The 22,367-nt window shown below is 34.9% G+C and overlaps 2 protein-coding genes across 2 annotated transcripts in view; one reads left to right on the top strand and one right to left on the bottom strand.

Moving 5' to 3' along the window:
* Positions 1-3,713, top strand: part of LOC134649152 (transmembrane protein 17-like) — a 269,508-nt gene extending 265,795 nt beyond the window's left edge. Inside the window, exon 4 of the mRNA XM_063503864.1 lies at positions 3,688-3,713. Coding sequence (XP_063359934.1) covers positions 3,688-3,713 — 26 coding nt within the window. The remainder of the gene's footprint in view (positions 1-3,687) is intronic.
* The window catches only part of LOC134648938 (BMP-binding endothelial regulator protein), a 62,143-nt gene extending 48,237 nt beyond the window's left edge, over positions 1-13,906 (bottom strand). The window contains exon 1 of the mRNA XM_063503579.1: positions 13,448-13,906. The gene's annotated coding sequence lies outside the window, so the exon portion shown is untranslated. The remainder of the gene's footprint in view (positions 1-13,447) is intronic.
* Positions 13,907-22,367: the final 8,461 nt, after the last annotated feature.

The following is a 22,367-nucleotide window of genomic DNA, read 5'->3' on the forward strand; positions in this document are numbered from 1 at the left end:
TAAATGGAAAGCCTAACAAACTAGTATTTTAGCCCAAAACCTAAAATAAATAAAGTATCTACCTATCACTAAAAAGTAAAAAATAAAATAAATCTAATAAAAAATAATTAAAAAAATAAAAATAAACAAAAATAAAACCAAAATAAAATAACTTAATATAATATCTTTTTTAAAAAAAGGGAACCGCCTTCAAAAAACCAACCCACTGAAAAGTACTAAATAATTTTTATATGGCACCCCTTTACGTGTCCAGTCCCTATCCCACGGCGTAAAGCAATTTTTTGCCAAAAAGTAATTAATAGGTAATAATAAGAAAATTAATAGTCATTCGGGTAATTACTTAGTTTTTGAAGGCGGTGCCAAACCAACAAAAACAGTTTTTATTACCAATCAGAAAAACAATACGAGTACGTAGTACCTACAAGAACTAAATTAATGAGTAAACTAAGTATGTCTTTATAATGCAAGTAAGTACAGCGTTCTTCGTTGTCTAAAATATCGGTTCTCAAAAATTTTGGTTTGGCACCGACTTCAAAAACTAAGTAATTACCCGGATGACTATTAATTTTCTTATTATTACCTATTAATTACTTTTTGGCAAAAAATTGCTTTACGCCGTGGGATAGGGACTGGACACGTAAAGGGGTGCCATATAAAAATTATTTAGTACTTTTCAGTGGGTTGGTTTTTTGAAGGCGGTTCCCTTTTTTTAAAAAAGATATTATATTAAGTTATTTTATTTTGGTTTTATTTTTTACTTTAAATCGTTGAACGTATTTCTTTCTTGCCTAATTGTATTTTTTTTTTTAATTTGAATTAGCGGAATATTTGGGCAGGGTTTTGATGTTCCCACATCTTTAAAAATGGGGATCAAGTAAAACATCACTACATAGTATAAAACAAAGTCGCTTTTCGCTGTCTGTCTGTCCCTATGTATACTTAGATCTTTAAAACTACGAAACGGATTTTGATGCGGTTTTTTTAAATTGATAAAGTGATTCAAGAGGAAGGTTTATGTATAATTTGTTAACCCGTTCGAAGCCGGGGCGGGTCGCTAGTTTTTTTTTTTATATTTCATATAATATGGATGCAAAAGATATCTGATATGACTTGCCATGCTCGTAAGTTCTGATGACTATCGATTATTTTATGCATTACCTACATGAAACATCAGTTAGAACAAAAGATATAATCATCTTAACATAATCCGGACAATCACACACACAAAGCTGTCGAGTTATGTGCGCATTGTTAGCTCAGCGCTCGCATCATGAATATTTCACTGTTGAAACAATCGGGAGGCTGTTAGACGCCGGGACCACCTGCGCTGCTGCATGTGGCCAAGACCATTTCATTTACAAACATTTTTAGAGCTATAATTTCATTTTTCAATGATTTCAACCGTTTGTGCCCTTGTTGATACAACACATTTTATACTTATGGTTATGGTGAATTTTTCCGACCTCGGTAAATGTTACGCACCCTACATGGTAGAGACCCAGAACACACCCTAAAAAACTTGCAGTTCAAAAAATATTACGTGCAATATATCAAAACTCAACACAATGACGTGCTGTCATAAATTAAGAGTTTTTTAAACCAGTATTGTTAAGATGAAATTAAGAATGCAGGGCGGTTGGGAGTGGCGGTGTGGCGGGGTGCATCGGGTGGGGTGACACTACGCCCACCTGGTCACGCCCATTCACCTGTCACCCTTAGCACTTGTTTATTTAGATTCAAAGACCGCTTTCAGTCAAAGCCTAGTTAATTTCCTAAGCGTACACTTCAGTGCTAAGTATAAAGCTTACTTGAGGTTTGAAATTCAGACAACGCTTGCAAATTCAGTTACCGACAGTTGGAGACTTGGGTATACTCAAATTTAAAATTTGAAGTATTTTTGATATTTTACTAACACCCGTAAAAAAATGTCTACTACGCTTTGCGCATTAAAAGTTGAATGCCCTATTCGTATTTTATGTTTTCGACGTGTTTTATGATAGGTACTGCAATTGCTTTCAACGTAATTCAATAAAACTATTTTTAGGGTTCCGTACCCAAAGGGTAAAAACGGGACCCTATTACTAAGACTCCGCTGTCCGTCCGTCCGTCCGTCCGTCCGTACGTCCGTCCGTCCGTCCGTCTGTCACCAGGCTGTATCTCACGAACCGTGATAGCTAGACAGTTGAAATTTTCACAGATGATGTATTTCTGTTGCCGCTATAACAACAAATACTAAAAACAGAATAAAATAAAGATTTAAGTGGGGCTCCCATACAACAAACGTGATTTTTGACCGAAGTTAAGCAACGTCGGGCGGGGTCAGTACTTGGATGGGTGACCGTTTTTTTGCTTGTTTTGCTCTATTTTTTGATGATGGTGCGGAACCCTCCGTGCGCGAGTCCGACTCGCACTTGGCCGGTTTTATTTTTTTCGCCAATCATGGACAGTATTATATAATAAAATAATTACGTTTTACATTTCATGACTGGGTTCCACGTCCATTATAGGGGTGTTTACTGTGACTATAGTGTTATAAAAGTGGTATAAAGTTGTGTTTTTATTATATTTCAGATCTAACTGATGAGAAAACTATATCGTCGCTAATAACACTCTCGGCATTATATCGTTTTTATGCTGGGAATTCGACAATACTAACGTCAGTAGCATCCTGTTCAGCGGGTTTTAAATTTGTTTTAAAGACTACAATTTTTAAACTGCAGAATTATTTTGATCAGTTTTAAAGTCTAATCTTAAAATACCAACTTCAATGATTCTCCTGTGTAATATTAAGCCTTATTGTGTTTACCCAATCTGTTTGTGAACGGTAAGTTTAAAGTTCGTTTAAACACTGTACAGGGTGTGCATTTAATTATAGAGGTAACGAGCTCGCGATAGCGGGGTGAGCGGCGCGACCTCGCAGCGATATGCCCACGCAGTCTGATTGCCGCCGAGCGATGGAGCTATCGCACTGATTTAACACGCTACAATTCCATAACAACCTATAGATAACTTTTTAACAATGAACTGTGACGCTGATGTTGGGATATTGGGGATTTTCCGCTTCTGTTCCTACATAAATTAAAGTACTAGCTCGATTTTTACGTTTATTTAGGTTGTCTGGTTCATGTGTTGGTTCAGGTTACATATGCTACTTTTAAATAAAAATACTAAAATTTTAAGAACTGTATGGGAGTTTTCAAACAATAAGTGTACAGTTTTCTAAGGGCTTACCTCAGGGGTCGCAGGCGTTCATAATCGGTGGTGACTGCTTTCTGTCAGGCGAGCCATATGCTTGTTTATATAATAAAATATAGAGATTGACATTGTAGTATACCTAAAAGTGACTTAAATAGTACAATTGAGATTAAATAAAAATTTAATGCATACCAACAACCAACATAGCATAGTAACAAGATAATATATGTACTACATACTCTACATAGTTACATCAAATGATTGAAGAAGGCGGATACAACAGTGAACTATATAATTAATTTAATGAGGTTGTTTACTTCCTATTCATAATATCAAATTGAAGCGGAAAGAGGAAACACGTTGATTTAAAGTTATACGTGTCAAGGGTTCCAAGGCAAATTGACAAATAAATGTTTCAGCTTTATACTATTGAGCAAATAGCATAATAGTAAAGAAAAAATTAAATGTGTATTAACGCGAATTTCCCAGCAGGTACTTACTTGACACAGCCCAAATAGTTGACCCCTTATCTCATTCGCTAGCAGACGTGACTAACAGAGTGCAAACAGTACAAACTATAATATAATATTTCAGCCTTTATACGTCCCACTTCTGGGCACAGGCCTCCTCTCATGCGCGAGAGGGCTTGGGCTATAGTCCCCACGCTAGCCCAATGCGGATTGGGGACTTCACATACACCTTTGAATTTCTTCGCAGATGTATGCAGGTTTCCTCACGATGTTTTCCTTCACCGAAAAGCTAGTGGTAAATATCAAATGATATTTCGTACATAAGTTCCGAAAAACTCATTGGTACGAGCCAGGATTTGAACCCGCGACCTCCGGATTGAAAGTCGGGCGTCATATCCACCCGGCCACCAACTACTTATTGAAATTCGGTATTGAAACATTCGGACGTGTAGGTACCTACCATAAATTAATTTAATATTTGTTGTTCTGTCTCTTTCTAGGATTGTTCTTATATTTCATGGGCCCAATGAAAATCAAAATATTTACGTGAATTTACTTCTCAAATCTAAAAGTAGAGGTTTTCTTTAGAACGGCCCAAATGTGCATTATGAACGACGCACTGTCGTTCGGTCATTGACCACACAGCATTGATTGATCGGTGCTGGTGTGTACGCATCGGTTAATTTCAAGCAAAATATTTCCTGGGAACATTCGCAAAAAATCTTCACTTGTTCGGAACGTCAGTGGGGCCAAATTTTATCATAGTAGCCGTTGACAACCGTCCGTGATACGGTGATACGAGTATATGAGACAAATACCTACACCTCTCATTATATATAAGCTACCTATGTGATCGTAGGTATGTGGGTAATATATTATAATGCGATAAATAATCAATTTCAATTAATTTTTTTGTAAATTATTTTCCTGCCTATTTCTAATTGATGTTGTGAAATGTTCTTTATTGATTAGGATTTCACCATTGTCAACGACCGTATTATCTTTCTCGTACCTTCAAACGAAAATGTATACTACCCTACACTTTTATATATATTAAAGAGTATATTATAAAGTCCTAACTGTAATGTAAAAGTAGAACTCTCAATTTGCCCCAAAGGCATTTTAACAAACTTACATAAAGGATAAAAAGACAGGTCTACGATTGCACATTCCGATCTTGCGCTTGATAGATATTCAACAGGTTCTCCCGGACAAACATTGACCGATTTCAGGGTACAATGCGATATTTTTTATTGCGTAGGTATTAATACTTACAAATTTTATAAAATACTTTCAAACTGATTGATATAATTTTGTGAATTGTCAGATCTTCCTAATGTTATACACCGGATTGATCATGGTGATAACGAGAAGTTTAGGTATATTTATTACCTACATAAATAATAACCAAACTAGCTACGTAACTACCTATTCCTGCAGACCCGTATGGACTACGGAGTATTCCGAATACTACTAATTTAATATTTCAGATCGTATATTGAACGCAAAATATGCTTTGCAACTTCTATTTCGCACCTACTAGATTAATCAAATAATCAGGTTAATAGTTTTGTTCACAATAACAAACTGATTAATTTATGCGGGTATTTATATAAACTGATCGCGCCAATATTATAATTTACACCGGCTTCACATATTTAAACCAATTAGCTATTTAATTAAGTGCTCACCTATTTGTTTTTCTGTTTGTTTTTCCGCTAATGTTCAATTTCGGTTTCACTTTTGTTCTCGTAAATGTCTGTCTGTCGTGCGATGCCTCTCTCAATACTATCCGAATAAGGACCGTCTGTCTGTACGTCATCAATGGACTGGTAATCTTGGTATGCGACGGTATCGGAGAGCAATTAAGATATCAAAAGGAATCGGTGTGAGCTTCGATACTATTCGAATTGTTCGAATAATTGCACAGATTATGTGATAATACGTCATCTTTCTAAGGATGCCATTCTTGTGACGCATCCATTGATAAGCAAATACGAATATGCACTGTTACTTTCACAATTAGGGTAACATTCCATTTCTGACCGCAGCTGCACTACTGGTACTGAACGCGTCGCTGTTACTGTCAATTTCCATAGTAAAATGAACAGTAGTGCAGCTGCGGTTGGAAATGGACTGTCACCTTTACGCCTTTATGTGAATTCATTGGCTGACAATCTTTTGTCAATAATGAATCATTTTAAATTTGTTAGATAGTGTTGTTTTGTTCGCAAATCACACATTAAATCATGTAATTTATATTACATCCTTTTTACATTGTCATGTACATTTTGTAGATACGAAGTGTCTAGCAAAGAAATTCTAGAAATAAAAAAAATAAAAAAGTTGCGCAGATGTCCAACCACCAACCACTAAGTAGAGTAATCAGTAACACAATTGTTGAATGCTATTTACCTACTAGCACTTCCGTCGAAAACCCAATTCGTAATCTGCTTCTGTGTAAAATCTTAGTTAGGTGTTGACGTATTCAGTTTATTCGACTGAAATCAACTTATCATAAACGAGAAAATACTTCTTGGAAACAGATGCTATTATTTTCCCTGCACGTTAGGATAATGATGTAGGTTAGGGGTCGTTCTACCGTTTCGTGCCGATTTGCCACTTTTTTGGAGATTTTTTTTATTTTGAAGTTACAGTGTAGAGTTTGATATTGTGAATGTGTATACGTATTGTGTATATTATTTTAAGAAAGGCACCTATATACTAGTTATACTTTTGGAAAACAAATAAGGAATGTAATGAAGGCACAGATGGAAATGAAAAAGCAAGGGAAGGTAATGAAACATGAATAGAAGGAAATGAAATTAGATTAAATATAAATTAACTTTATTGCTCAAAATCAAAGTGATAATATTTTAAACGATGGAACCATAAATATCTTGGCTTTTTAAAAGTATATCTACCCTGTTGACCTGTTTAATATAATAACCTACTTTTTAACAATACTTTTTACGATGTTTCAGTATTCGTTTTCGGTCTCATTATTTGTCAGAACTAGAAACATATAATAATGAGATTTGTAATGTAAAAAACTGCTTACATAAATAAAATTAAAATAACTTAAATTATCTACAATTTTTTATAAAAAACAATCGTTATTTATGATAAAATATATTATTCGGGAAAGAACTGAGGTATAATTTTAAAGTATCCAGTATCGATGTAGGTAATGTGACTTAGCCGTCGTTGTAAAGGGCAGATGCTGTTTTTTTAAATAATGAAGTGGGCCAGAATATTATATTTCGGACACGACCATGATAAGCCGTTTCAAAGGGAACGGCGGGCCGAGGTAAAGCTGCAGGACAGCAGAGCTGGAGACGAACAAATAGTTGTGTATTAAAAAGCAAACTAGTGGACCGCAAACTCGATGTTGAGCTCTAAAGCCATTGGAGGTCGAAGAGCGTACTCTACGAAACACAAAACCCTGTGTAAATAGAGGCCAAAGGCCGAGTACGCCCTAATAATCAAAATACTTATTATAAATAACAAACTCCATAGGGTTGTAGACTCAACAAGTCGCACTTTCGAGGAAAAATGCAAAGGTCAAGCCGCAGGAGGGTCCGAGATCACATTGGTTAAATTTCAAGCTCTCTTAGTTCTCAAGTTAGGTCTTCTATGGAAGCGCAACGTGATCAGACGGACTGGGCCTTCAGCGTTTATGCGGACCTCGGCCTTTGGCCTCACTTAGCAAAGTTCTGCTCTCTTGCAGATTGATATTTGGCCTTGCACGGAAATGTGCCCCTATCTGAAGCTCCCCCGGGCCTTCGGCCTTGCTTTTTAATACATTCGGCTATTGGTTCTTGTTTGAGGTCAGCTCCATTGAAGCTCAGTCTTTGACCTCGCACGATTGTGCCCGCTGCTAATAGTTAAAAGAAATTTTTAACACCTTTTGCGGAGCCCGGCTTTCGGCATCGGTTGCATTTGGGCATTGAAACAATTTAAGGTCTACTCTCCTGCGAAAGCTCGGCTTTCAGCCTCGCAGGAAAGCGCGCCACAATCGGAAGCTCCGAGCTGCTTGCTCTTTCTTTGCGGAACTCGCAGAAAGGGTGGGAATGGGACGCTCCTCTCCAGTTCTAGATGGTGTTGGACCATTGTTTCATGAACTTTCTAGATTTTTCTAAAGCTTGGCCTTTAGACGGTTACAAAGTTACAAGAAATTTCCCTGATACCCTCCTCATAAATATCTGGCGTCGGAGGACTCGCTCTTGAGCTTTATTCAAGAACTATTAAAAGTTTTCAGTATTTTAATTAGCATATTTTTTTCATTAATAGGCGTTAGATAAGTTTCAATCGGGTCATCTGTCCAAAATGTTCCGCATTTATAAAATGTTGGAAATATGATGTATCTATCCGATATATTTACAATATTTGCCATGACAAAAAAAAACCTACTTACGCGCCTATCTGCTCATTTATATGCAATATCCACAATCAACAGGATTCCCATGACATAGTGTCGGGTATAGATAAGAACCTATACCCTGAAACTCTGTCAAACGGTCTAACGAAGTCGAAAGAATTGGACATATATTATATACGTTTCAAAACATGGGAGTTATGATTTAAGAGCGTATGTGTGTATATAACTCTTGGGCTGTGGGCTAAAAACATAAAAAGGTATCACATCTGTCATACAAAATTATTGTTCATTTCCTTCCAAACTGGTTCATTTCCTTCACCCGACAATATTGGAAGAAATGGAGAGGGATGAATTGGAGTGGAATGAACTTTCGACGGTTTTTTTAAATTTCTTTATAGTCTTTAAGGCTAGATTGTCATCAAGTAAAAGTAATGAAGATATACCAAAATGCTAACAGATTATTAACAAGGTGATTTTTTTGCAATATATATAGCACCAAATTACTTAATGGATAAAAATGAGTAGTAACCGTGACAAAGTGCCTTTCCGGTGAGGAGAACCTAAATTACTCGTAAATCAAGAGCGCGAAACCTCCTTCGTTGACGTATTGCGGTAGACTAAGGTACTAAAAACACGTAGCAATCACAGTTATTCGTGAATAAAGGCGCGTTTAGATTTGGCATGAGTGGCAATTTTTTAGAGTGAAAATGAAGTCTTTCGCGTGACAAAATTAAAAAGTGCGTTCTCTCTATGATAATTTAACTTTAAAAATACGTACCATGTACCATTATAATACTGATTATGTGCTTATTTATAAACAATAATGGAAAGTAGGGTTTATCTGCAAATAATAGTGTTTTTTAATTTTCGAACCCAATGGTACGCCATTTTAGGTGCGAGGGAAATGAATTTTTCGCATGTTTTTAATTTTTATTTAATAGATCATTAGGTTTAGCTAAATTCCAAAACTGGCGTATTTTTCGTACCACATAAACATACCTTTTAAAAATAACCACAAGTAAAAAAATATAATTTTAACGCTTCATGTGGGCTCGGACACGAAATCGGCACGAAACGGTAGAACAACCCTTAGACAAAGTAACATTTTTGGTACTAAGAATTATTTTTCAATCACTATGTGAAAAAATAGTTTCGTTTACGTAAAAAGAGAAAGTATATTCAGATATGTTTGTTCGAAACATGCTGAAAAGTGAATTTATTTTCACACTCATACTAATTTATTTTCACAATTCAATATTGAAGGAAGTGATAACTAATGTGAACATTGTGAACATACATACTTTATTCCACTATTTATATTACTTAAATACTTACATAATGTATACATTATACACAATACAATATCTCCTCGAAGCCTGATTTTATAAAGATAAGTAAAACCGATCACTTCACCGATCAGAAATATTTTATTCAATAGTTATTATTGAGGTAGGTACTTACTCCTAAAACAAAAAGGGCCGTAAATACGTTATAATCTCCTCAGGTAATAATTGCGCAGGCGATGCGCGACGGTACCGTAGCCATTCTTGACCCCAAAGTTTATGTCAGACCTTAAGTGGGTGCAATAAAGGCCATATTCGATTGACTGGTAAATCATGTTACTTTTAACACAGTATAGGTCTCTAATTAGTCTCTTAGTTAGGTCTCTCTGGAGTCACTGGCCGTGGCCTCGTGGGAAATGTTTCCACTTTCTGTGAACTCCGCTCTCTAGTGTTTATACCTTGCCTTAAAAGTTATTTTTATTTGTAAAACGAATTGAAATTTAAAGTAACAAATACTATAATAATTGAACGCTTAATTTGCCTTTAAAAATAATCTATCTTTGCTTAATCCAAATAAAGGGTTCTTATTTAGTCATCATCATCAGCCTATATTCTTCCTTCTGCTATATGAGGTTGCTAATAAATGCTTCTATTATAAAATAAAGTATTATCCCTTTATTATGCGCTAGCAAACTGATATGTCGATGCTTACCTAAATAGTTACAATACCGGTCAGTAATACCTCCAAATAATAAATGGACCGCTATCTTTCTTTATTGTCTAACCGCACCAGGGAATTGACACAAGGAAAATTGCCTTAGGACTAGGGTTGCCAACTATTTTTCAAGAATAAGGCATCAAAAAAAATATACATATATATATATATAGTACTTTTAGATGAAATACTAAACATAAGTGTAATATACGTTTAATCGGAAATATGTATAGTATTTTAGCGTACTATATATTTTTCCAAAAGTATATAGTACAGAGAGCCAAAATATAGTACAATACTATGTATATTATATAGTACGGTTGGCAACCCTACTTAGGACCGACTTCATATAAAAGGGATAATATTTTATTTATTTTCTCGTTTTTTTTTAGTTTTTCCTATTAATTTTTTCCCGCTATGAGCTGTCAACTGCTGATAACACTGTCCGCACAAGTTTTACTGTAGGTATGTAAAACGAATAATGTACCTAGGTTGGAATACGGCCGTGACAGCTTTGACATATCCACCGTATATTCAGGATGGCGGTAGTCAAAACATCCTAACTCGCTTAGGTACCTACTGTAGCTATTACAGACAGAAATAGGTAAAAAAATCGTGAGTAAGCGAAGGAAGGGCTGAGTCATAGCCATTTCGCTGAAAACTGTGAAACACACCGTTTACGTCACGGGGTCTAGTCGTGACAAGTTTAAACCATTCATGTTTATTATTGACTAAACGATAACCACATGGGGTATACATTGATTACCTCATATAGTACAATTTGAATATATTTACCTACGATATGGCTATGATATGTTATAAGTTAATACATAAGTTACATACATAAAATATGATTTACACCTTTATTGCTAAATTTAGGTAACTGAAAAATATAGGTAATTTTTTTAATATAAATTGTATTTTTAATACTAATAGGTAATTACTTAATAATAATTTGCTACGATAGTGCTACGACTGCGCTACGCTTTCGTTAGAAAAATTGTGGTACAGTCAAATATTTTGGTTTATTTAATTACCGTGAAGGTATATACAATACAATACAAATCCTCTTTATTAAATTGTACAACGGGACTTAATCGCGTATCTAAGATACGCGATTAAGTCCCGTTGTACAATTTAATAATGTGTAAAAATCGTGAAAGTTTAAATCAGTGCAAATCCTCTTTATTGCACAACCTCTGAATAAATGTAGGTACATGGAAACACAAATAATAATAAATAATTAAGTATGTAAAGTTTTAATTTTATTTATACATATATGGCTTTATCTTGTCATTAACTGTGTCATTAAATATACCTAACAGGTAGGTATTGCCTGCCCGGTAGGCTTTTACGTTTCTTATGGACTCATTTAGCTACAAGATGTCGGGGCTACCTGCCTTGGTAAAATTTATAGGAATTTATACATATAGATATCATTTGGGATAGAAAAAAATCTGTTGCGTAGATGCATGAACCAGAATATGGTTACAACTCTTAAAAACCGGCTATTAAATGAACTCGTATACCCTCGATTACCGCAACGCAATCCGTAGTTTTTATTACTGTTACGTACTTAAGTATGTTTGATTAAGTACTGTCCGGTACTACGATGAAGCAACCACTGTTAGGTATATGTTTTAAGATGCAGAAATATTTACTTTATCAGGCAAACGTACCTTTTTTTAAAGTTTAAATTAACTGTTCGTATGATAATTTAATATATATAATATAACACATGTTATTATTGTTAATGTGGCTTGTGAGTCCGTCACTTAGATTTTAGAAACCCTACAGTACAATAATAACGCCATATTTTAAGTAACATTCTTGATTGGTTTTGTGCCCCTCTTTACAAAGGTAGCCATTTTTCACGGATTCCAATCGTTTATGACTAAGCTATGTAATTATCTGGAAACTAAGGAATAACTGAAAAAGTATAAATTACGTTAGAAGACGCAATAGGGGCCGATTTTTATGTTGAGGTCGAATTTTTTTTTTCGTCAGATTTCGATAAAATTTGGTATTCAGAGCCTAGGATGGAGCTCTTCAAACCAGCCAAAAATTAAAATCAAATAAATAAAAATAAAAAAAATATCCAAATCTAACGGAAAAAAATTGAACAACTAAATAAAAATCGGCCCGTAGGTACCTACATTTCATAAGTAAGATTTATTTTATAGGTATTTACATGTACCTAAGTAAAAATGCTGGCAAGTCAATCTTTGGTCTGATGATAGTTCATGGCATGGCTTATAAATTGTCTATCCGTCGGATGCTTAGCATAAATACAAGTAAGTACAGAGGGCCTACCGCCAAAACCGAAATTCGCAAATTGCGGGGATCTTTCTCTTTTACTCTCATCAAGACGTAATGAGAGTGACAGAGAAAAATGCCCGCAATTGACGAACTTCGATTTTTGCGGTTATAGCCCAGAAATTACAAAAGCCTAGCTTAGGAAAAAGAAATATTCTGAGGTGCAATGCAGTGTGTTTTATTGCGTGTATTGGATTTCGATTGCCAATCGTTAATATTTAATACATGAAGATATGTACATGAAATAAATGGGATTAGGACTAATGGGTAAAGTCGAAACATTCATAACTATACCAGTACTATATATACTATGCCTATAAGAGGTACGTATATTTTGCACACATAATAAATTGTATGTGATTTTTTTATTAAATTTATTTAGTTATGTATATAATGCCGCTGGTAAACTACAAACAATAATACACATTAGTTAGGTCTGTAGTCATATGGCCATGTACTTACTCCTACCTACGTACCTGCTTAGGAATCCCGCGAATGCCGTTGAGAAGTACATGGTAAACTAAACAACAGTTAGCCTCGCGTGGTACACGCGGTGACCTGCGCTTTCCTTAAAATACCATATTATCAACAAATCTACTACCTACATGTTTTCCCTCTTCGAGGACGCTGCTTAACATGTTAAGGGCAGGTCGGAGATGAGTACCGTAGTACTTGCAGCTATAAAAAACTTGATTGGTTTCATAACAGTAAGCAAATAATAAACAACTACTGACATATGAGATATCAATATCATACAAGCACGTGCGGAGTACAAAATAAGATTAAAGTAGGCTTTACTTTGACATTTTATCCTGTACCATACAAACACATACGTGACATACGTAGGTATAAGGGCTAGGTCCTAGTCCAGAACCTTGTGTTGTTACTTACATGTGCGAGAAAATGTAACTATTTCTAAAGTTACTTAACTAACTTTCTGAACATGCGGACCCTTCAACTACCTAATTAAAATAAATATTTTTTTTCATAAACTTTTCCTCACTTCAATAGACGACGCTAAGTGCCCAATTAGAAGCATGCATAAACGATAAGCTTAACTGCAAGATGTAAGGAAACATGACTTTACCTTTAAATTCAGGTCGTGGTTTTCCAGTACCGTTCAGTATATTAACTTCACTCGCGAAACACTATGGAAGATGCAGTTAAGTAATAACATAAAATGTAAACAGACGTGTGTCACGTGTAGGATATTAAATCGAAAGTTGCGAATATGTTCTCAAAAAGTTTTGTTATAGCGTTCGTTCGTGCGTATGGATACGTGAGGTCAGCGGGATAGGTCGCACAGAGGGCCACACAGGCTTGCGGCGGCGAGGCGGCCCGTGCACTGAGTGGCAGACCATGGCCGGTGCCGCGACTGGCGGCCGGCGCGACTCTGCCCCGCGCGTGCGACCAGTTCCGAGAGCCTCCCGCCACCCTGCTCCGGCCTGCTATCGCTCCAGCGACCCGAGGGTATCGCTGGCGAGAGTTGAATGACAGGAACCGTACCAACAGACCTGTCGTCTCCTCACATGACTGTTATAAGAACTTTCACACCTCGACTTTCATCTACTAAAAAATCTTTGGATATAAGTATTTCCTTTCGTGTAAACTAAACTTGCTACAGGTACACAGCTACACTCATAAGTTAGTTTTGTAACCAACTATGCAACTCCATCCAATTTCTCGTAGATTACCAAAACAAAAGTTTTTTATACCACGTCGGTGGCAAACAAGCATACGTTCCGCCTGATGGTAAGCAGTCACCGTAGCCTATGGACGCCTGCAGTACGCAATATTTAGAAAACCTCTTAATTTGTACCGACATATTAATATATCTACCTTCTCAATTGTTATGGTCCGAGAACTGGTAGACTTTATAGGTAGAAAGTAGGGGCCCGATTCGGATTTTGAAATAGACATCTATTAGATATCTTTTAGACATCACCAAGATACGATAACGATATGTTTAAGATCTAACCTGACAGGTTATATTTAGGTTATAATTTGACATTTGCGCGATTTTGGAGATACTCTTGAACGATTTCCACAGGATATGACTTAGAGATCCAATTCACATCTAATAGATATCTAACTCTATCTAACGTAAAAGTGACATTGGTTGCCCGAATTGCGCTGCAAAAGAGAACTAGTTGATATCTAAACTATAACGTATCTAGAATGGATCTAGTACGTGTCGTCTCTTGTGAATATCTTGAAGTTCGAATACGGCAGTAGGTCCTCGAGGGAAGCTGAAAAATGTTCTTGAGACAATCTGTAACTTATATAGGTAAAAGTTAAGTACCTATCTAAATAGTCATAAAAAAATAAGCCAGAACATTTGGTCGGGTCTTTAACCTTGCCAGGCGATCTAGAAAGTAACGAATGGCACTAACTCGCGCGCAAAATTAAGTTTGTCTACTATACATATTGTATGCATAACAAAGTTAAGTTAAGTTAAGTTAGTGTAAAAATTACAGATTGCCTCAAGAACATTTTTTTAGCCCAAAAAAAACTTTAAAGGGTTGATTTAGCCCCGCTACCCTGCAGCCAGACCTGCAGTGTTGAGTTAGGGTATACACTGTATACAGGTAGGGTTGCCAGATGGTCGGGATTTGGCGGGATTCTCCCGATTTTTAGCATGTGTTCATTCCAGACAAAGTGAAAACTGTCCCGAAAAACAGCTTCACGTTATAAAACAATAATTTCAAGTTCCGAACTGTCGTCGAGCGAGCGAGCGAAACTCTAGTTGGTGAATGAAAAATATCGTTGTTTTTAATACAAGTACTTTAATTTGAATGTTTTTTTTTCCCGACTTAAGTCCCAAAATCCGGAAAAATTTCCATTTTTTCCCGATAATAGCGCCTTTCGATCTGGCAAAATCCTATATAGGGCGTGTACAGTCAACAAAGGACTGCAGTGTAGCCATCATAATATATATGCTGTAATATCTTGAAATAAAACGCAGGTTACACAATTAATTAATGCTGTATTCCTATTATTGTCTTACAAACTAGACGCCATCTTGGTTGGAGGGCAAGGGCGAGACAGACAGCCGTAAAGGCTGACATACACGAGTCGGTATACTACATATGCGTGCTATGCAGCCTATGCATATCATCATATTAAACAGAGGTGGGTCGTGGGTCACATTACTCTATCTATACTTAATTTCTAATATGTTTGTAATGTATTATTTAACCTTTCGGACGTCAATGACCGATATATCCGCACCGTAGGTTCAACGCCAAAGACCGATTAATCGCTCACAGACCACAGAGCAACATCGACCTACGTGCATATACATAAAGTTCAACTTCAGTTTTGACACTTCAATGATGTGGCGTCTGAGTGACAGCTTTTGTGTGTGACACGGCGTGGAAAAGGTTAATAACTAATATGTAATCAAAAGTCAAACCAGAATTCTCGTATTACGAAATTCTTTAAAAGGATTATGATAACACTATCACTCAGATCTTTCATGTTACGGACTTTGACCAAACCAAATCTTATACACTCATGGACAAATTTAGAGGAACGCAAAAAAAAAGTTTAATTACTAATTTTGAAATTACTTTAGGTGCTAACCTAACCTAACCTAATCCAGTAATTAAACTTTATTTTTGCGTTTCTCTGCCTATGATATGCCCCTAGCTTAAGTACCTGTTAGATGTTAATAGATAATCAGTTTGGCACAAACAGGTTCGAAGGGCCAAAAAATGTGGTGGATTGTGTATATAATAATATATATCGAACTCTATTGAATTAAACATTTTTTTTTCATTAAATATAAGATAACGTTCTTTTATTATCTATCTATATATATAAATGCAAGTGTCCTGACTGACTGACTGACTGACTGATTCATCAACGCAGAGCCGAAACTACAAAAGCTAGAAAGTTGAAATTCGCACACTAGGTTGCATTTATAAAGTGTACAAGAGATAAGAAGCGATTTTGAAAAATTCAACCCCTAAGGGGGTTAAAAAGGGGATGAAAGGTTGTATGGGGTACAAGTTTTATTTTAAGCTAGGAATTTGAAACTTTGTAAAAATGTATTATATTAAAAAACAAGAAAACTAATTTCAGCGTTTTTGAAAATTCATCCCCCAAGGTGGTGAAAAAGGGGTTGAAAGTTTGTATGGAGATCAAATATTTTTGTGAGTGTGGGACTTGAAACTTTGTATATAGGGATATTATTATAAGACAGGAAAAGTAATTTCAGCGTTTTTGAAAATTCATCCCCTAACAGGGTTAAAAAGGGGTTGAAAGTTTGAATCCATTACAAATGCCTTGAAACTTCTTAGAAAGGCATAGTAGCCGATTACAAAATAAAGTAATTGCGACGTTTTTGGAAATTCAACCCCTAAGGGGGTTAAAAAGGGGATGAAAGTTCGTTTTTGGGTTCAAATTTCATTTTAAGCTAGGAACTTGAAACTTTACAAATAGATATTAAATTTAAATACAAGAAAACTAATTTCAGCGTTTTTGAAATTTCATCCCCTAAGGTGGTGAAAAAAGGGTTGAAAGTTTGTATGGACATCAAACATTTTTTCGAGCGCGGGACTTGAATCTTTGTATTTGGGGATATTATTAAAAGACAGGAAAAGTAATTTCAGCGTTTTTTAAAATTCATCCCCTAACAGGGTTAAAAAGGGGTTGAAAGTTTGTATGTGGTTCAAATTTTATTTTAAGCTAGGTACTTGAAACTTCGGAAAAAGATATATTATTAAAATACAAGAAAACTAATTTCAGCGTTTTTGAAAATTCATCCCGTAAGGTGGTGAAAAAGGGGTTGAAAGTTTGTATGGATATCAAACATTTTTTCGAACGCGGGACTTGAATCTTTGTATTTGGGGATATTATTTAAACACAGGAAAAGTAATTTCAGCGTTTTGTAAAATTCATCCCCTAACAGGGTTAAAAAGGAGTTGAAAGTTTGAATCCATAACAAATGCTTTGAAACTTCTTAGAAAGGCATAATAGCCGATTTCAAAATAAAGTAATTGCAACGTTTTTGGAAATTCAACCCCTAAGGGAGTTAAAAAGGGGATGAAAGTTCATCTTGAGTGCAAATTTTATATTAGGTAGGAACTTGTAAATTTGCAAAAAGATATTAAATTTAAACACAAGAAAACTAATTTCAGCGTTTTTGAAAATTCATCCCCCAAGGTGGTGAAAAAGGGGTTGAAAGTTTGTATGGAGATCAAATATTTTTGTGAGTGTGGGACTTGAAACTTTGTATATGGGGATATTATTATAAGACAGGAAAAGTAATTTCAGCGTTTTTGAAAATGCATACCCTAACAGGGTTAAAAAGGGGTTGAAAGTATGAATCCATTACAAATGCCTTGAAACTTCTTAGAAAGGCATAGTAGCCGATTACAAAATAAAGTAATTGCGACGTTTTTGGAAATTCAACCCCTAAGGGGGTTAAAAAGGGGATGAAAGTTCGTTTTGGGGTGCAAATTTCATTTTAAGCTAGGAACTTGAAACTTTACAAATAGATATTAAATTTAAATACAAGAAAACTAATTTCAGCGTTTTTGAAATTTCATCCCCTAAGGTGGTGAAAAAAGGGTTGAAAGTTTGTATGGACATCAAACATTTTTTCGAGCGCGGGACTTGTATCTTTGTATTTGGGGATATTATTAAAAGACAGGAAAAGTAATTTCAGCGTTTTTTAAAATTCATCCCCTAACAGGGTTAAAAAGGGGTTGAAAGTTTGTATGTGGTTCAAATTTTATTTTATGCTAGGTACTTGAAACTTCGGAAAAAATTATATTATTAAAATACAAGAAAACTAATTTCAGCGTTTATGAAAATTCATCCCGTAAGGTGGTGAAAAAGGGGTTGAAAGTTTGTATGGATATCAAACATTTTTTCGAGCGCGGGACTTGAATCTTTGTATTTGGGGATATTATTAAAAGACAGGAAAATTTATTTCAGCGTTTTGTAAAATTCATCCCCTAACAGGGTTAAAAAGGGGTTGAAAGTTTGAATCCATTACAAATGCTTTGAAACTTCTTAGAAAGGCATAATAGCCGATCACAAAATAAAGTAATTGCGACATTTTTTGGAAATTCAACCCCTAAGGGGGTTAAAAAGGGGATGAAAGTTCGTCTTGGGGTGCAAATTTCATTTTAAGCTAGGAACTTGAAACTTTGCAAATAGATATTAAATTTAAATACAAGAAAACTAATTTCAGCGTTTTTAAAAATTCATCCCCTAAGGTGGTGAAAAAAGGGTTGAAAGTTTGTATGGATATCAAACATTTTTTCGAGCGCGGGACTTGAATCTTTGTATTTGGGGATATTATTAGAAGACAATACAAGTAATTTCAGCGTTTTGTAAAATTCATCCCCTAACAGGTTTAAAAAGGGGTTGAAAGTTTGTACGGAGTTCAAATTTTATTTTAAGCTAGGAACTTGAAAATTCATAAAAAGGTATTATTTTAAAACGGAAAAAAAATAATTTCAGCGTTTTTGAAAATTTATATCTCAAGGTGGTGGTTTGTATGGAGTTCAAACATTTTTGTGAGAACGGGGCTTGAATCTTTGTACAGAGGCATATTATTAGAATACAAGAAAAGCCATTTCAGCGTTTTTAAAAATTCATCCCCTAAAATGGTTAAAAAGTTCAAATTTTATTTACTTCAAACTTCGTAAATAGGTAGTTAGGTAGTAGGTTTTGTTGAATAGAGGACATGAAAATCTTCTAAAGAGGTTGAGAGGGATTATGTCGAGAACAATTTTATTTAGTTAGGGGCTAGAAACTTCGTAGGTTGTGAAAGACAAGTCTCATGCGTTGTATAATATTAATAATTAACAAATGATTAACCGTCCTACTGCAATATTTTGCTGCATAATGTTCTAAGCTAATGTAGAATAACCACCAATATACAAATCCACGCGTACGAAGTCGCGGGCAACAGCTAGTACAAGAATAAATCAAACTGACACTATTTTTACATGTCATTATTTTAAATCTAGAAAATTAATATAGTAAAGCGCGTGAAGGTTATACACCGAACAAGATACATATTGCCATACCATAGTCCTATATGTGAATGTAGTTAGATCTGACCTGATTACTGGCATAACAAGGAGTTTAGTCACTGATATACTGCCAAAGGGACGGTATATGTATAAGTTAACCTACTAAACCTGGTAAGTGCTACTTGCATTGCAGTGCAGTACCTCTTCAGTGGCACTAAATACCCTCATTACCATTTAATTAAAACTGGTTGCTAAAAAACTTAAGTACCTATCTTATCTGTCATCAAGGAAATAGTTTATATTCGGTTTGTATTTTTTATTGCGTGGTTAGGTTAATTATTATGTGTAATAAAAATAATACACACATATTTGGCTTTAGTAACTAAAAATAGTATTAATTAATACAAATAGTGGGTAGAAGACGTGTTAGAAACTGTGAAATCGCTGATGTATATACTTACCAGGAAAAAAATTATCATCAAGTATATAGTTCGTTTTTTTTAGCATTAGAAATAAGGTATACAATCTTGATGTGTCTTTTAATTAAAAAACACATTTTAAAAATAAGTTACGGTAAATATGTAACAATTATGAATCTAATACGATCTTTTATTGTCTTCTGTTTTCATAAGTAATAGTTATTGATTTTAAAAAAGTGTTTTCAATTAAAAGACATGTCAAAATCGCTTACCTTCTTTCAAGTTCTTTCTAATGCTAAAAAAAACGAACTATAGCAGTAGCGGGTCCAAACGGTACGAATTTTAGTTAACTATCAAATACAACACAATAAGTACAATACTTTTTTTCACACCTCAATAGGAGAAAATAATACAATAATAAAACAGCAACACAAGTACAGGTACCTAAACAACAGGCGGTCTTATTGCTAGAAAAGGATCTCTTCCAGGCAACTTTTAGGTAGTGTACTTACTTGTAGGTGTTGTAAATGCAATGAAAGAAACCTGTGACAAAATACACATACGTATAATAAACAATATACCACACACGCACATAAATAAAAATTAAACAAACAAAGGTGAGTTAATAAACATAAATTTATATAACATATATAAATAACAGTGCCAGCCATAGAGAAAGAGTAAACAGAAAAAATATCAAGGAGCATATAAAAAGGAGGGTGTAGTTTAAGGAGTCTCTTGTAAGATTTAGGAGTTAATATTATTTTAATAATACACGACATTACTGAAAAGGAAAAACAAATATGTATGTCATAAGATTTCGTAAAATCCCATAAAACTACGTATGGTGGATTCAAGGAAAGTAGGATAAACCTAAGTATTACCATCACCCTGATTGACACGTTCTCTAACTTATTTCAAAGCAATAATCATACAGACATTGGGTGCGAAAACTAGATATTTAATCCTATAACTTTTGCAAACTAGTAGGCACAGTTATTTAATAAACTAAGGCAAAAACTATGCATGATTAAGACTTGTTTACACGGAATAAAATAATGGCTTCTACGCCTTTTTCCTGATGAAGTTAACAAGTTTGCATGAGTCGGCTGCCTGATTCAGATCCAATCAATGTCCATACAGGGCAGTCATACGAACAAATTATACAACGCTGGCAAACGAGAAATAACAGCAATTATGAATAATATCAGTAGCCTGCCATGTAAAACATACGACAAGGCGCCTAGTTAGTGGCAATATAAATAGCTGGTGGTTTATCAATACACTGCTAAAGGCTAAACTAGGTATAGCCTGCAAACTCCGACACAACAGATAAATAAGGGAGCGTGATATTTTAAGTATGAGCGTAAGTATGTACCTACCTGTGTATGATTGATATATGTTGTGTAATTATCTATTTCTTTGGCATGTCCTATCAAACTTAAATGTTTTCGACTGATTGTGAGATGTAGAAGTGGATAAGCTAGAATAAAAAAAATAGTTGGTTTGTCATTGGACACTAAAATCCAAGGTTTTTATTTTATAAGTAAGTAAGTTTCTTTTATTTTAGTATTAATTTAAATTTTTTTGTAGTTTTAGTTTTTTTAACAAGTTAGTTTATACTTTATATGTTATTTAAGCCCCTTTGTTACTAAAATCCATAGAATTACGATCTGTTAACAAGTCCAGTCCAATAAGTTTCTAAATTAAAATATCGGTTTCTAAATTAAATATTTTAAAAATAACATGAAGGTTAGTAGGTATATGGTATGGTATGGTATAGTATAACATATACATGCGCCATTTTTATTAAAATTAAAACTCAACAGTATATAAAAATCAATTAGGTTATTCGATCAAACTATGATTTATTTAAGATCCTCGTGTTGCGGTCCAGCAATCACTTGTCCTGATACCTTGTAAGACGCAGATCATTATCTGACATTATCGATCGGTGTGATTAACTATACTAAAGTGATAATGGCCCCATAATAACTGGCCACTGAGATATACGCGAGATAGATCATTCGCGGCATTATTATCTTTGTTTACGCGGGGCGCCAGCTACGGCGCGTGCGTCACTAGGTATTACTAGAGTTTTGAAATGTAAGATTATTGAAAATTACAATGAGGTCTACAGCATTTGTATGGCAGCAGAGGTCCACTATCCTCTTAACATGCCTTCTAAAGAAGGGAAACACTGAGTTAGGCTGGGCTCACCTATATCTTAAGTTTTATTTTGTAGAAACTTTTTCACCACTTACTGTAGAAACTTTTTAAACCAAGAAAATGCTGCTGCAAACAATTGCTGCCAGTATAAATTGGGTATCACAATAAAGTAGAAATAAACCTATAATATATCCAATAAAACTTTGATTTATAAACTGCCTTTAACTTACCGTAAACCTGGATGTGATTAGTTCTTTACAATTTTCCATCTGAGCGCGGCGACGATTATCCATAAATCACCGATATTGTGATAAAATAAATTGCAGCTGTTATCTTTCAGCGCAATAGACTCGCCTGTCTGCACCCAGCCAGAAACGTTTATACGAGTATCCCATCGCAGGGCCAGATTAAATACCACCATGGC

The sequence above is a fragment of the Cydia amplana genome, chromosome 6 (genome assembly GCF_948474715.1).
Source record: "Cydia amplana chromosome 6, ilCydAmpl1.1, whole genome shotgun sequence".
Lineage (NCBI taxonomy): Eukaryota > Metazoa > Arthropoda > Insecta > Lepidoptera > Tortricidae > Cydia > Cydia amplana.